Below are 12,862 nucleotides of genomic sequence, written 5' to 3' on the forward strand. Positions count from 1 at the left end.
ATGGTGAGTCCGGGAGGCCTGGCGTCTGGGCAGGTAGGGTGGGACGTTACCAGCAGGGGAAGCCCGGTGGTCTCCGGGGCTTCCCCCAGACACCCCCACCGATGGTAGGCCGGCCCCAGCCAGCCTCGCCCGCCCTCAGGGTGATTCCAGGACGACGAGCTAGTTTGATCACATCACCAGCCTGGAGTGAGCCTTCCTCCACCTGGGTCCTGTGTCCCCAGGCTGGGGGGAGGAGGGGGACTCTTGACAGTAAGTCCCTAAGTATTGGGTCTTGAGAAAAAAGAGGGGGCAGGTGTGCCCACCTGGGGAGATGGGCTCTTTCTGATGGAAATCGTTCTGGTCCTGGCCTGTTTCTAACGTTTAAAGGGGGGGAAAAAGGTGAGTCAGCAATCAGTGGCTCACGCCTGTAATCCCCGGCACTCGGGAAGCAGAGATCCCAAGTTCAAAGTCGGAGAGACTCTTAAGCCGGAAGTGGGGCTGTGGCTCCACAGTTGAGCACCGACTCGAGTGGAAAAGGCTCAGGGGCAGTGTGCAGGCCTTGAGTTCAAGCCCCCGGAGGACAGACACACGCACACCCACGAATGTTGGTTCTGTGGGGCCTCGTTCCTCCTTCCTCAGGGATATTCCCTGATGCTGGCCTCTTTTGGAGACTGCAGGGAGGAATTGGAGGCTGGGTCTGGCCTGGGCTTGGGTGGAGGCTCCCGGGCTTGGAGGTAGAAGAGGAATTTAAGAAAGTTTGTTCCCTTTCATTTTGTATTGTTTTGTTTCTACTAACGGGAGTTAAATCCTTTTAGGAACTAAACAGGTCCTAGGGTTTTGTAATTGGTTAACGAGGGTGTGACAGGGTGTAGGGGTGGGTGTTACTTTGCTTCTGGCTTTTAATCCACAATTGAAAGGGGCGGGGGCCTTTAATCGCTGCTCTTGGGTGGGAGGTGTGGCTGAGTGTTTTTCCTTGGTGAGCAATTTTCAGCTCTGTGTTAAGAAAACAGAGGGGGTGGAGAGGCTGATGGATTCCACCTGTAATCCCAGCTAATCTGGAGGCTGAGATCTGAGGATCTGTGGTTCCGAGCCAGCCGTGGCAGGAAAGTCCGTGAGACTCACTCCGATGAACCACCAAAAAGCCAGATGTGCTGCTGTATGTGGCTCAAGTGGTAGAGCACTAGTCTTCAGCGAAAAAGCACCCAGGCCCTGAGTTCAAACCACAGGATGGCACCAAACAACAAAACAAAACAAAATCACTTAATAGCTCTTAACTGTAGGTTGTGATATACAACTGCATGTAACACAGCGATAAAGGCAATTAACTATTGAGGTGTTGGGATTACAGGCTGTGCCACCGGCTTCAGGCCAGTCTGTAAAACTTACCTCCTATCAACTACTCACAAAAAAGCTGGAAGTAGTTGGGGCTGGGAGGTGGCTCAATGGTAGAGCGCTCCCCTAGCATGTATGAAGCCCACGGTTCGATTCCTCAGCACCACATACACAGAAAAAGTAAGAAGTAGTGCTGTGGCTCAAGTGGTAGAGTGCTAGCAAAAGCAGCTCAGGGACAGTGCCCAGGTACGGAGTTCAAGCCCCAGGATTGGCAAAAAAAAAAAAAGCTGGCAGTGGTGCTGTGGTTCAAGCGGTAGAGTGCTAGCCTTGAGGGGAAAAAATATATGAGGGACAGTGTCTTGGGCCAGAGTTCAAACCCTAGTCAACAAAAGAACAACAAAAAAAGCTCAAGTACTTTTCTGCCTGGGCTGGTTTCAAACCGCCATCCTCAGATCTCAACCTCCTGAGTGGTTAGGGATTCCAGGTGTGAGCCATCAGCATTGGCTTTTCTTAGTTTCTTTATATAGGCTCGTTATTGTTTGTCTTATCTGAGCTTTCATAGATTGATTCTCTCAAAGAAGTGGTTTAGCCAAGCCCTGAAGGCTCACACCTGTAATCCTTGCTACTTAAGAGGGTGAGATCAGGGCTGGGAAGGTGGCTCAGTGGTAGAGCGCTTGCCTTGCATGCCTGAGGCCCTGGGTTTGATTCCTCAGCACCACATAAGCAAAAAGAAAAAAGCCGGAAGTGGCGCTGTGGCTCAAGTGGTAGAGCGCTAGCCTTGAGCTGAAGAGTTGAGGGACAGCGCCCAGGCCCAGAGTTCAGGCCCCATGACCAGATCCCCCCCCCCCCCCCCAAAAAAAGAGGCTGAGATCTGAGAATCTCGGTTCAAAGCCAGCCCAGCCCGGGCAGGAAGATCCACAAGACTCTGATCTCCAGTAAACCACCATAAAACCGGAAGTGGCGCTGTGGCTCAAGTGGTAGAGCGCTTGCCTTGAGCTGAAGAGCTGAGGGACAGCGCCCAGGCCCCGAGTTAAGCCCCACAATCAACCCCCCCCCAAAAAAGTGATTTAATCACTTAACCCTTAATTATCATTTAGTGTGTACAATAATCCTGGTGGCCCTTTAAATTTCCTGGGAGATTAGTGTGACCACTTCTATTTCTGATGTCTGTCTTCTTGGTCATATTTGTGTACTAGTCACACATCCCTTCTTAGAAGAATAATTTCCCTGCTTATTCACTGATTTTCTTAGTACCTTGTTCAGTTGTTTATGAGCTTCTAAAACCTGTTGTTTTTTTTTTTTTTAGTTTTAGAAACATCCTCTCTTTCAGGAGACTTTTTTTTTTTTTTTGAGTTCAGTCATGGGCCAGGACTCTGGGCCTGGGCACTGTCCCTCAGCTCTTCAGCTCAAGGCTAGTGCTCTACCACTTGAGCCACAGCACCACTTCCGGCTTTTTCCTTTTTGCTTATGTGGTGCTGAGGAATCGAACCCAGGGCCTCAGGCATGCAAGGCAAGCGCTCTACCACTGAGCCACCTCCCAGCCCCCATGTCTGTCTTTTTTTTTTTGCCAGTCCTGGGGCTTGAACTCTGGGCCTGGGTGCTGTCCCTGAGCTTCTTTTACTCAAGGATAGCACTCTACCACTTAAGCCACAGCACTACTTGCTTTTTCTGTGTATGTGGTGCTGAGGAATCAAACCCTGGGCTTCATGCATGCCAGGCAAGCACTCCTAAGCCACATTGCCAGCCCTGTTTCTGATGTTGTTTAAGTTAGTAGGCTGATTAAGGGTTACTAAGTGGAATAAACATTTCAAAAAAATTTTTTTTCCTCTTTGGTGGGGGAGGGGAGATTATCATTTTTGGGGCTTGAACTCTGGGCCTAGGCACTGTCCCTCAGCTCTTCAGCTCAAGGTTAGCGCTCTACCACTTGAGCCACAGCGGCACTTGCGGCTTTTTCCGCTTATGTGGTGCTGAGGAATCAGAACCCAGGGCCTCATGCATGCAAGGCAAGCGCTCTACCACTGAGCCACCTTCCCAGCCTGTTGGTACAGTTCTTGTCTCCAGTTAACCAGCAGAAAGCCAGGAGTGCAGCTGTGGTTCAAGTGGTAGAGCACCATCATTAGAAGGAGAAAGCACCCAGGCCCAGAACTCAAGCCCCATGACCAACCAAAAGAGAAAAAAGTCTGCCCAGGCTGGCTTTGAACCATAATCGATCCTCATTTCTCAGCCTCCTGAGTAGCTAGGATTGCAGGTGGGTGGCGGTGCCACCAGCACCTGGCTTCCCTGACCTTCTCTGTGGTTCCAGGACTGTGTGACCTTAGAGGACGTGGCCATGACCTTCACTGAAGAGGAATGGACTCTTCTGGATCCTTCCCAGAAGAATCTGTACAGGGAGGTGATGCTGGACGCGCTCTGGAGCCTGGCCTGCGTGGGTGAAGGTGAAGTCTCGCTCCTACTCGATCAACGAGAAAACTAGGGCTTCCTGCTCACCAAGGCGGGGCGTTTCTGCACATGAATTCACCAAGGGAGCTGAGAGCTCACCCCTGTCATCCCAGGTGCTCAAGAGGCTGAGATCTGAGGATCCTGGTTCAAAGCCAGCCCAGACAGGAAAGTCTGTGAGACTCTTACTGACAATGAACCACCAGAAAAAACAGAAGTGGTGCTGTGGCTCAAGTGGTAGAGCGCTCACCTTGAGCTGAGGGACAGCAAGTGTGATTCGGTCTTTTTGTTGTTGTAGGTGGTGGTGGTTCTGGGGCTTAAACTCTAGGCTTGGGTGCTGTCCCGCAGCTCTTCAGCTCAAGTCTAGCACTACTTCTCGTTTCCTGGTGGTTTATTTATTGGAGATAAGAGTTTCATGGACTTTCCTGGCCAGTCTGGGTTTGAACTGCGATCCTCAGATCTCAGCCTCCTGAGTAGCTCGGATGACAGGCGGGAGCCACCAGCGCCCGGCTGATTTGGTGATTTTAACAGGCCTGGTAGTATCCTGTGAAGTAGGATAATTCATAATTTTTCTCTTTTTGGTCTATAATGTAGGAGGAATACAAGGAGATAAGAATGTTCCAAATGCCTCCAAAGCAAGGGAGAGAAATCTGAGGTAATTTCATCACACAGACGAATTTATTTCCCACAAAACAAAAACATGCCAAGAAGTTGAGCCCTGTTTTATTTAATGTTGTCTTTCTATAACTCGGAAGGCCAGATGCTAAAATCCTCACTACTGAGGACACAGGGGACACAGACACAATGGCACAAAAGACATATTCTGATTCTTTTTGTTTTTTTGTTTTTTTTGGGGGGGGGGAGTCCGGTCGTGGGGCCTGAACTCTGGGCCTGGGCGCTGTCCCTCAGCTCTTCAGCTCAAGGCTAGCGCTCTACCACTTGAGCCACAGCACCACTTCTGGCTTTTTTCTTTCTGCTTATGTGGTGCTGAGGAATCGAACCCAGGGCCTCATGCATGCAAGGCAAGCGCTCTACCACTGAGCCACCTTCCCAGCCCTAAAAGACACATTCTGATTGCTCAGTTTGTATAAACTTTCTTCCCTGCACAAACTGATTAAAATGTGCAAAATTAACTTCCAAATTCTGAGTGTAAAATGTAGATAAAGCTGGGCACCCGTGGCTCACGTCTGTCCTAGCTACTCAGGAGGCTGAGATCTGAGGATCACGGTTCAAAGTCAGCCCAGGCAGGAAAGTCAGTGAGACTCCATCTCTAGTGAACCACCAGAAAACCACAAGTGACACCGTGGCTCAAGTGGCTCAAGACAAAATAATTAGTAAACCAAACCTTACTCATGCGTCCCCTTCTTCTTTTTTTCCCCAAACAGAGATCAGGTGTTTGAGAGACTCTTCGTGTACGAAGAGGATGGCCCTCAAAATGAAAAATTGTTCAGGCACCTCCAACTTCCATTCAGAAGGACTTTGGGGAGAAAGTCAGGTGAGCATGGGGTGTGGGGAGCCCCCCTCCCCGCCCCCCCATTGCCCTCGGGAATCCTCCCTGCTTCTAGATCACAGAGAAATCGGAAACCTACAGAGGCCATCTCTAGAAAGGAGCAGGGTGAAGGCACCCCGGGCTGGAAAGCCCCCCAGAGGCCCAACGACATCGAAGTCTACGTGAAAATTGACACGGGCGGGAACGCGTGTGGTTCTGAGCGAGCTGGGAAAGACTCGGCCTCTCCCTCCCCCGGCGCTGCTGCTCCGGGGAGCACCCGCACAGGCCCCAAGCCATATGTGTGCAAAGAGTGTGGAAAATCCTTTTCTTTCTTGAGCAGCATCCGACGCCACATCCGGGCTCACACCGGAGAGAAGCCCTACGGGTGTGAGCAGTGTGGGAAAGCCTTCAGCTACCTCACCAACTTCCAGCAGCACAGACGGACCCACACGGGCGAGAAGCCCTACGTGTGCACACACTGTGGAAAGGCCTTTGCGTACTACAACTCTTACCAGCAGCACAACCGCACGCACACTGGAGAGAGGCCTTACGTGTGTAAGATCTGCGGGAAGGAATTCACCAGCCGCACGTCCCTGCGCTACCACGAGAGCGTGCACACGGGGAAGAAGCCCTACGTGTGCAAGCAGTGCGGGAAAGCCTTCCCCTGCACCAGCTCTATCCGCAGGCACAGCATGATCCACACCGGGGAGAAGCCGTTCGTGTGCACGCACTGCGGGAAGGGCTTCATCTCCTCCAGTTCCTTCCGCATCCACGAGCGCATTCACACGGGCGAGAAGCCGTTCATGTGCAAGCAGTGTGGCAAGGGCTTCGTGGGCCACAGCTCCTTGCAGTGTCACGAGAGGATCCACACGGGGGACAAGCCCTACATGTGTGAACAGTGTGGCAAAGCCTTTTCTTCCCTGAGCAATTTTCGAAGGCACAAGCAGATTCACACGGGCGAGAAGCCCTATGTGTGCAAGCTGTGTGGGAAGTCCTACCCCTACTACGGGTCCCTCCAGAGGCATGAAAAGAGCCACACGCGTGAGAATTCCACAGAGTAGGATGTATGAACCACCTCACTTAACAGCATGAGATACTCAAGCATTCAAGGAGAGGACTCGCCGCCTCTCGACTGAATTCACAGACATAAAAGTGCGTGCTAGGGGAAGAAAGAAGGGAGTAGAAGAGGTTCAAAAGATTTCAGTTGTCCCCCCAAACCACCTGGGCACAGGTGGTTTGTAACTATAATCCTAGTTACTCAGGAGGCTGAAATCTGAGACTGTTCTCTCCAATTAGCCAGCAAAAAGCTGAAAGTCAGAGTTGTGGGTTAATTGATGAGTATCCGCCTTGAGTGAGCAACCCAAGGGGGATCCAGCCCCAGGCCCTGAGTTCAAGCCCCAGGACGGGTACCCCCAGTGACACATGAAAATGAGCCTTGGACATTGGTTCAAAATCTTGTTTGTGAAACATACTTTTCAACCTGTCAAAAAAAATCGTGATGGAGATGAATGACTGAGCATCAGTCCTGTGAAAAGTCTGTGATGAATTGATTTATATAAAATGCTCCAGGAGTAGAGCTGTGGCTCCAAGTGGCAACTCACTAGCCTTTAGTAAAAGCTCAGGCACGGATCAAACCCCCACCAACAACTCAAACAGAAAAATACTAAAAAAAATAAAATGCTCCAGAATTGTACTATCTGGAAGAACAGTTTTAAACATAAGGTCTTTTTTGTTTTTTGGGTCTGGTTGTGGGGCCTGAACTCTGGGCTAGGGCACTATCCTTGCACTCTTCAGCTCAAGGAGAGCGCTCTACCCCTTGAGCCACAGCACCACTTCTGGTTTTCTGATGGTTAATTGGAGATAAGAGTCTTACAGACTTAACTGCCCGGGCTGGCTGTGAACTGTGATCCTCAGATCTCAGCCTCCTAAGTAGCTAGGATTACAGGAGTGAGCCACCAGAACCCAGCTAAACATAAGTTTTATGTTTACCCATGGCTTGTTTGTTATGTAGCTAATTTCCACTTTTGAAAGTAAAGATGAAGCCAGGTACCTGTGGTGGCTCACGCCTGTAATCCTAGCTACTCAGGAGGCAGAGAGCTGAGCATCACAGTTCAAAGCCAGCCCAAGTAGGAAAGTCCATGACCAGAAGTGGTGCTGTGGCTCAAGTGGTAGAGTGCTCCCCTTGAGCTTAAGAGCTGAGGGACAGAGTTCAAGCCCCATGACCCACACACAAAAAAAATAAAGATGACAATTCCCTAAGCTTTCTTTAGGCATTAGGGTATGACATTTTTTTTTTGGGGGGGGGGTCCGGTCGTGGGGTCTGAACTCTGGGCCTGGGCGCTGTCCCTGAGCTTCTTTTGCTCAAGGCTGCCTCTCTACCACTTGAACCACAGTGCCACTTCTGGCTTTTTCTGTGTATGTAGTACTGAGGAATCGAACCCAGGGCTTCATGTATGGTAGGGAAACACTCTGCCACTAATCCACATTCGAAGACTCTGTCCTATTCTTTTTTTTTTTTTTTTTTTTTTTTGGTCCAGTCGTGGGGCCTGAACTCTGGGCCTGGGCGCTGTCCCTCAGCTCTTCAGCTCAAGGCTAGCGTTCTACCACTTGAGCCACAGCGCCACTTCTGGCTTTTTTCTTTTTGCTTATGTGGTGCTGAGGAATTGAACCCAGGGCCTGAGGCATGCAAGGCAAGCGCTCTACCACTGAGCCACCTTCCCAGCCCCTCTGTGCTATTCTTATAGCCTTCATTTTTAAAATGATTTGTGCTTCACTCAATGTATTTAAGTGGTGTGAGGGTCTTCTCTTTAGACCACAAATCCCTGTCTCTGGTGAAATGAGATGAAATGAATTAAACAATCTCTGACTTTTTTTTTTTTTTTTTTGGTCGGTCATGAGGCCTGAACTCTGGGTCTGGGCGCTGTCCTTCAGCTCTTCAGCTAGCGCTCACTTCTGGCCTTTTCTGCTTATGTGGTGCTGAGGGATTGAACCCAGGGCCTTATGCATGCAAGGCAAGTGCTCTACCACTGAGCCACCTTCCCAGCCCTCTGACAAAGTCTGGATGAATTTGAGTGGGCTTGTTATGGGCCATTGATTGAATGTAACAAGTTTCCCCTTCTGTGTGACTCCCTGGAGAAACAAATCTGTCTTTGGGAATCAGAACAGGGAAGTCGGAAGCAATGCCAAGAAAGGACATCTAATGAGGACACAGGGATTAATCTGGGAGCTGGTGGCTAAACCCTGTCATCCCAGCTACTCAGGAGACAGATCTGAGAAGTGGGGCTGTGGCTCAAGTGGTAGAGCTCCGTCCTTGAGGGAAAAAGGTCAGGGGCTGCACCCAGGCCCTGATTTCAAACTGCAGGCCAGACTCCCAAGAGAGACCACCACCACCAAAAGCCCTACCACCCTCAGGAGCCATTCAGTCAGGGCCGCCATCCAATTAAAAGCGGGAGATAATTGGAGTTCTGTCCAATCAGGAGTTCTTGCCAGACAGTTATGCCATCCAATCAGGAGCTTCACCTGCTGCCCAATCGGAAGCTTCTTCTAACACTGTCCAATCAAGATGAGTGGGAGGTAGGCGTGGGGTCTGTGCTGTGGCTCTTCCCATTGGGCGGCTCACCAATGGGATCCTTCTTGTCCTAGATGTTAGGGTGCCAAGTGTTTGTCCCCAGCTGTGCAGACTCTCAGGCTTCAGGGGCCTATGGGATCCTAGGGGAATCCTGGCACTGGAACCAGGAGATGGTGAGATGTGGGGCAGTGTGTGTGTGTGTGTGTGTGTGTGTGTGTGTGTGTGTGTGTGTGTGTGTGTCAGGGTGCAGACCAAAATGCTGGCATGGGAGCTGTGGCAGGATCGAGGCCCCCAATGTCGGCTTCCAGGGCCCCCCGGTCACTGAAGCCCTTCCCTGGGGCATCCTGGTGTCTTCATCCTTGTTTGCCTGTGCCCGGACACCCCACTGTCCACTGGAGTATGAGGATCACTGACCCCGAGAAAGGAGAGGGGGGCCTTTGGGACACCACAACGCCTGCAAATACCAGCTACTGGGGAAGCTGAGATCTGGAGGCTTCTAGTTCAAAGCCAGCCTGCACAGGGAACTCTATCTCCAATTAATCACCAAAAGGTTGGAAGTGGAGCTGTGGCTCAAGTGGTAGAACACCAGCCTTGAGTGAAAAGCTTTGGGACAGTGCTGAGGCCCTGAGTTCAAGCCACACAAGACCACCACACACACGTACACACACACTCCGAAGCTGCTTTTTGCATTCACTTTCGGACTGACTGTCCACATTGAATAAAGTGCAGAAGTGAATAAAGTCAAGTCCTACCTCAGTCATCATTGCTTGTTTTTGTACAGGTATAGGCACTTGAATCTGGGTGTGTTGTCTTTGAAATTTTTGGCTGGAAACTCCCTAAATCTCTGGAGCATGGGCTCCATTTCCAGTTTATTGATAGCTCCATGGAGATAAAGTTTCTCACTGAAAATTTTCCCCAGACTGGGTCTGAATCACGATCCTCTGGATCTCAGACTTCCAAAGTAGCTTAGGAAGATGGTAAAGGAAGGTTTTGTGTGTGGTACTTCAAGAGGGTGATCACAGCACAGGACTCAGAAGCTTCAGGAATGTTTGCTGTCCCTCAACTCTTCTGACAAGGCTAGCACTCTACCACTTGAGCCACAGCACCACTTCCAGCTTTTTCTACTTATGTGTTGCTTAGGAATCGAACCCAGGGCCTCATGCATGCAAGGGCAAGCACTCTTACCACTGAGCCACCTTCCCAGCCATGTTTGGTTGTTTTTTGGGGGGTTCCAGTCATGGGGCCTGAACTCTGGGCCTGGGAGCTGTCCCTCAGCTCTTCAGCTCAAGGCTAGCGCTCTACCATTTGAGCCACAGCGCCACTTTTTCTATGTATGTGGTACTGAGGAATCAAACCTAGGGCTTCATGCATGCTAGGCAAGCACTCTACCACTAAGCCACATTCCCAGCCTGTTAGCTAATTACTATTTTTTGCTCAAAACTGTAATTTGGAGACAGTGTGTGTCTTTTTTTTTTTTTTTTTTTGTGGGTCGTGGGGCTTGAACTCGGCCTGGGCGCTGTCCTTCAGCTCTTCAGCTCAAGGCAAGCGCTCTACCCCTTGAGCTACAGCGCCACTTCCGGTTTTCTGGTGGTTTATTGGAGATAGGAGTCTCACGGTGGTCTCTCCTGCCTGGGCTGGCTTTGCTTTGAACAGTGATCCTCAGATCCAGCCTCCTGAGTAGCTAGGATTACAGGCGTGAGCCACCAGCGCCCGGCAGTGTGTGTCTTTTTAAAAAACAAAACAGTGTAGCCGGGTACGGTGGCTCACGTCTGTAATCCTAGCTACTGAGGAGGCTGAGATCTGAGGATCATGGTTCAAAGCCAGCTCAGGCAGGAAAGTCCGTGAGTCTCTCATCTCCAATAACCACCTGCAAACCGGAAGTGGCTATGTGACTCAAGAGGTAGAGCGCTTCCTTTAAGCTGAAGAGTTCAGGGACAGTGCCCAGACCCAGAGTTCAAGCACCCTGACTGACCCAAAAAAAATAAAATAAGAGTGCTCTAGGCAGAGTTCATGTTGCTCACTGCCTCCTCCAGTGGGATTCACTAAAACAGCTAAAATCTAACTTCTGCTGATCTTTGAGGTTCTGAGTTGGGGGTCCAATTCTAGGAGGCCCCGTATGCTCGGTCCAGCTTCTTTTCTCAAGTGAAGAGACAAGTAATGATGAAAACGCAGAGAAATAGATTTTAGAAACACGGCACCTGCAGACTCTGGAAATAGGAAAAATACACATCTCAGTCCAACTATATGCAGGGACTTGCAGTAATTGGGCTATGAACTCGGGGCCTGGGCACCTTTCCTTAACTTTTTTACTCAAGGCAGCTTCACTCCCAGCTTTTTGGGCTGCTTGACTGGAGATCAGAATCTCAAGGAATTACTGCTGGGCTGGCTTTGAAGCATGAGCCCAGATCTCAGCTTTCTGAGCCACCCGCGCCAAGCTAGCTTTGTTTTGGTTTTGGTTTATTCAAATTAATTTCATTAACTATTCTTTTCTGTGATCCGACGGCTTTAGTTTAGTTTTTTGTCGATTGTGGAGCTTGAACTCTGGGCCTGGGCACTCTGACCAGCAACTCTGAGCCACAGCACCATTTCCAGTTTCATGGACTTGCCTGCCCGGGCTGGCTTTGAACTGAGAGCCTCAGCTCTCAGTCTCCTGAGTAGCTAGTATTACAGAAGTGAGCAACGGGCTCCAGGCAGCTTTAGGTTTTAACTAGTGGAAGAATTGAGGCTAGGGGTGAAAGGTCAAATTAAAGTAGGTTTGTTAGTCCCCGGGGTGGCCAGGTTTTGTTGTGTATCTCTGGGTTAGCTAGGTGGGGCTTCATCAGCATAAGAAAGTCCTCCTGGCCAGGGGGCAGGTGGACTTTATTTATAGGTCCTTATTCTTAGTCCTCCCCTTCCTGAATTCCAAGGTGACTTCCAGGTGACTGGAAGCTGTGGGCCAGTAAGCCTCTGTGTGTGGGTAAGTAGGCACTTGAGCCAGTCCTGAGGCTTGACCTCAGAGCTTGAGCACTGGTCTCTACTCAAGACTGGTATTCTACCACTTGAGCTACAGATTCACTTCCAGCTTTTTGCTGGTTCATTGGCGATGAGTCTCACGGATTTGCCTGCCTGGGCCAGCTTTGTAATACAATCCTCAGATCTCAGCTTCCTAAGTAACTAGCAGGACAGGCCTGAGCCACAGGCACCAGGCTTCCAGCAGATTGGCTAATAACTCTGGAACCTTTTATTGTGCCAGTCCTGGGGCTTGAACTTAGGGGCCTGGGCACTGTCCCTAAGCCTTTTTTTTTTTTTTTTTTTGGTCGGTTGTGGGGCTTGAACTCTGGACTTGGGCGTTGTCCCTCAGCTCTTCAGCTCTTTTTTTTTTTTTTTTTTTTGGGGGTCCGGTCGTGGGGCCTGAACTCAGCCTGGATGCTGTCCCTCAGCTCTTCAGCTCAAGGCTAGCGCTCGCAGAGCGCTGAGGGACAGAGTTCAGACCCCACGACTGGACCCCTCCCCCCCCCCCAAAAAAAAAGGCTAGCGCTCTACCACTTGAGCCACAGCGCCACTTCGGCTTTTTTTCTTTTTGTTTATGTGGTGCTGAGAAACCGAACCTAAGGCCTCATGCAGGCAAGGCAGGCGCTCTACCACTGAGCCACCTTCCCAGCCCCGCGCCTGGCTTCTTAAGCTTCTTTTTGTTCAAAGCTAACACTCTACCACTTGAGCCAAAGCACACTTCCGGCTTTTTCTGTGTATGTGGTGCTGAGGGATGGAACCCAGGGTTTCATGTATATCCTAGGCAAGCACTCTCCACTGAGCCATCTTCCTAGCCCTGGTAACATTTTTCATAACAACATAAATTTATGTCAAGTGAATCATATCCTTGGAAGAGACAAGCGAGGAATAGCTACCTGAAGTTTCCCTATCATTTCAAAAACTATAGCAAGAAAGTTAACAATGTGATTTTTTTCTATACTATAATAATGCTTATTTGCCATAATCTGTGCTTTTAGAAAAAAAAAATAGGAACACAACGTTGAAGATGAGTACCAGAACCCCAAGAGAATAAGGTATTTGTGTACACA

General features: G+C 50.1%; 1 protein-coding gene across 1 annotated transcript in view; it reads left to right on the top strand.

Moving 5' to 3' along the window:
* LOC138817581 (zinc finger protein 709-like) overlaps positions 1-12,862 on the top strand; it is a 32,617-nt gene continuing 19,755 nt past the window's right edge. The window contains exons 1-4 of the mRNA XM_070008042.1: positions 1-33; positions 3,614-3,736; positions 5,199-5,242; positions 5,577-6,275. Coding sequence (XP_069864143.1) covers positions 1-33; positions 3,614-3,736; positions 5,199-5,242; positions 5,577-6,275 — 899 coding nt within the window. The remainder of the gene's footprint in view (positions 34-3,613; positions 3,737-5,198; positions 5,243-5,576; positions 6,276-12,862) is intronic.

This window comes from Dipodomys merriami, unplaced genomic scaffold, assembly GCF_024711535.1.
Source record: "Dipodomys merriami isolate MVZ:Mamm:240054 unplaced genomic scaffold, mDipMer1.0.p SCAF_70, whole genome shotgun sequence".
Classification (NCBI taxonomy): Eukaryota; Metazoa; Chordata; class Mammalia; order Rodentia; family Heteromyidae; genus Dipodomys; species Dipodomys merriami.